The 3,016-nt window shown below is 40.9% G+C and overlaps 1 protein-coding gene across 1 annotated transcript in view; it reads left to right on the forward strand.

The window, feature by feature from the left end:
• Positions 1 to 3,016, forward strand: part of CSMD1 (CUB and Sushi multiple domains 1) — a 2,474,714-nt gene that overhangs the window by 1,857,066 nt on the left and 614,632 nt on the right. The window contains exon 22 of the mRNA XM_019520340.1: positions 30 to 245. Within this exon, the coding sequence (XP_019375885.1) occupies positions 30 to 245 (216 nt within the window). The remainder of the gene's footprint in view (positions 1 to 29; positions 246 to 3,016) is intronic.

The following is a 3,016-nucleotide window of genomic DNA, read 5'->3' on the forward strand; positions in this document are numbered from 1 at the left end:
TATATATATATATATTTTTTTTTTTTAAGGAGTACAGCTGGCCTTTCATACATTTCATCTGGAGAGCTCTCATGACTATTTGCTCATCGCTGAGGATGGCAGCTTCACAGAACCAGTGGCAAGACTAACTGGCTTGGTCTTGCCCCCGACAATTAAAGCTGGCCTCTTTGGAAACTTCACTGCACAGCTTCGATTTATATCTGACTTCTCAATCTCTTATGAAGGCTTCAATATAACATTTTCAGGTAAATAATTCAGATCTGATAAACTATTTGAAATTAATAGTTTCACTTTTACAGTAAATATTGTAACATATCGATAAGTACGAAAGAAGATACAACTATTTATAAAAACTGCTATCCAAATTAGAAAATGGATCAATGCATAAATGACTTGGGATGTGTAAAAGAGGCTAATGAAAAGAAGAGACAATGGCTACTTTATGTAAAAGAGGTTATTAGAGAGGAGAGCTGCAATAGTGAAGAATTTGAATTATTAGAGCAAGAACTAGGGTTTTTTTGGACACGTACAGCAAAATGGAGAGTACTCAAGAACAAGGTGGTAGATGAAAGGTGGTCTGGGAGACAACAAAAAAAAGAAGGGAGTAAAATGGTGGAGGAACAAAAAGTATTGAGGCAATAGTGATGCAGGCAACAGTCACAGGTCAAGCTATGGGACACTGGAAACTGATCTTAGGAGTAGAATTTTACCAACCTGTAACTATACCAACTCCTGCTTGAATCATATTTGCTTCCTGGTTGCTGTGTTTAAAAAATTTGAATTTAATATTATACCTATAGAAACAATACATTATTTAATAATTGTATGTGCCAATATTCACTTCTGGGACATACAAACTCTAAGAACTGCATACTTTTTACTGTCTAGAAGGCATCAGCTTAGGTTGTACAAGCTTCCTTCTTGGGTATAACTCTTTTGTGAAACAGAAATATAAGGAACTACTGTGCAGCATTTCTTGTGTGTGTGTGTGTGTGTGTGTGTGTACACATATATATATTTCAGATGTAGCAAGCCAGTAAGCTAAATGTCACTTCTGTGATTTTATAATATGATCAGAAGTACTTTTTTTTTCAGATATTGCCAAGTAAAATGCAGTGTCTGTATTTCTTGTTCAAAAAAGTTATAAGTTGCAGTAGGTCACAATAGCTTTATTTGTCAGCTGAATGATTTTACCAATTGTCAGCACTTTGGAATAATCAAGTGAGATGCTAACAATAGTAAGAGACTGAAAATGTATGAAACTATGTAATCACTGCTTTGTTTTCTTTTCATGGAAACTTACAGAACTAGTATCAGAGTTCAAATGAACTTGAAGATAAATACACAATAAGATGAATTTATCTTGGTGCATGAGGAAAAGTTCTTGGGGAACAAAATTAATTAAATACACTGTTTTTTTTTCTTATGGCCCTTGCCATGTCTGCAGCTAGGTCAAAAATAGGTGGCCATATCATCATTATAACTGCATAAATATATTGAGGAACACTTTCATGAATATGTATCCTATAGCACAAATGATTGGGACTAGTGTGGGAATACTATTTTCTTACTTTCAGACAAGCAGAATGTATTTGTGCGAAGTAAACAGTGAAAAGAGAACAATGAATTGAATATGAGACGATGCAGCATTTTCTTCAGCATCGTTGAAAACTGAACTGGCAGAAGTGATCATAATCTATAACACAAATAGCAAATGAAACATTAAGCATGCAAAAGAGTCACTTCTGCATTTTTGATCTACCACATATAAGCTTTTTTCCTCTGTTCTACTTTTTAACAGCAATTTTGACTACAAAGTGACTGTACTGCCAAGTTTATTCTTCAGCTTCTCTGCAGTTGAAAAAATCCTGCAGGGGTTATTTGGCTTCAGGTTAAGCTCAACTTTAAGAGATTCTGATTTCAGTGTGCCATAAGCAGAGACAAGCTGAGCAAGGTGCAGGGCCCGGGGCAAATCAGCCTGTGCGGGGTTCCGCCCCTGGACGCAAGGAAGCCAGCAGTGGATTTGGCAGCAGGGGTAGGGGGCAATGCTGAATAGCCAAATGTGAAGCCAGTGGCAGCATGGAATCACCACAGCCACTCTGCCCAGCTCCACGGGGCCCCCCAAAGTGTGGGGCCTGGGGTGGTCACCCCGATTCACCCCCCTGTAAGGACAGCCCTGGCCATAAGTTGCACATGTAAATAAACTAATATATGTTAAATAGACAGATAATAAAAGCTACATAAAGACATGAAAAAAAATTGGAGCCTTACTTTTAGCTTTGTGCACCCCCACACCAGGTACAGCACATGACCAGAAGAGGCACTGTGTTAGTTTGACACAGCTTGCCCAATGTCTGTATAGATTCAGCACTTCAGTAGGCCCTGGTGAAGTGCCCAATCTATACAGATGTCAGGGAACTAGGTCAAACTATCATGCTCCCTCTTCTGGTAAAGCGGTATGATCTCCCCCCCTGCCCCATATATGTCAGCATCCCACAGTATGGATATTTTAGTTATACTATTGTTTCATAGTTTCATAGATTCTAGGGTCGGAAGGGACCTGAGCAGATCATTTAGTCTGACCCCCCTGCCATGGCAGGAAAGAGTACTGGGGTCAAATGACCCCAGCAAGGTGTTCATCTAACCTCCTCTTAAAAATCCCCAGGGTAGGAGCCTGCACCACCTCTCTTGGAAGTTGGTTCCAGACCCTAGCCACCCTGACCATGAAATAGTGCCTCCTGATGTCTAACCTAAACCTACCCTCTGCCAGCTTGTGACCGTTATTCCTGGTCACTCCTGGTGGTGCTCGGGGGACCAGTGACTCCCCCAATGCCTGCTGATCCCCCCTGACTAGTTTATAACAGGCCACTAGATCCCCCCTCAGCCTTCTCTTTTGGAGGCTGAACAGGTTCAGGTTCCGTAGCCTGTCCTCATAGGACCTGCCCTGCTGTCCCCTGATCATGCGAGTGGCCCTCCTCTGGACCCTCTCCATGCTGTCCACATCCCTCTTGAAGTG

Source organism: Gavialis gangeticus, unplaced genomic scaffold (genome assembly GCF_001723915.1).
Source record: "Gavialis gangeticus isolate Ggan-Ray unplaced genomic scaffold, GavGan_comp1, whole genome shotgun sequence".
In the NCBI taxonomy this organism is placed as follows: domain Eukaryota; kingdom Metazoa; phylum Chordata; order Crocodylia; family Gavialidae; genus Gavialis; species Gavialis gangeticus.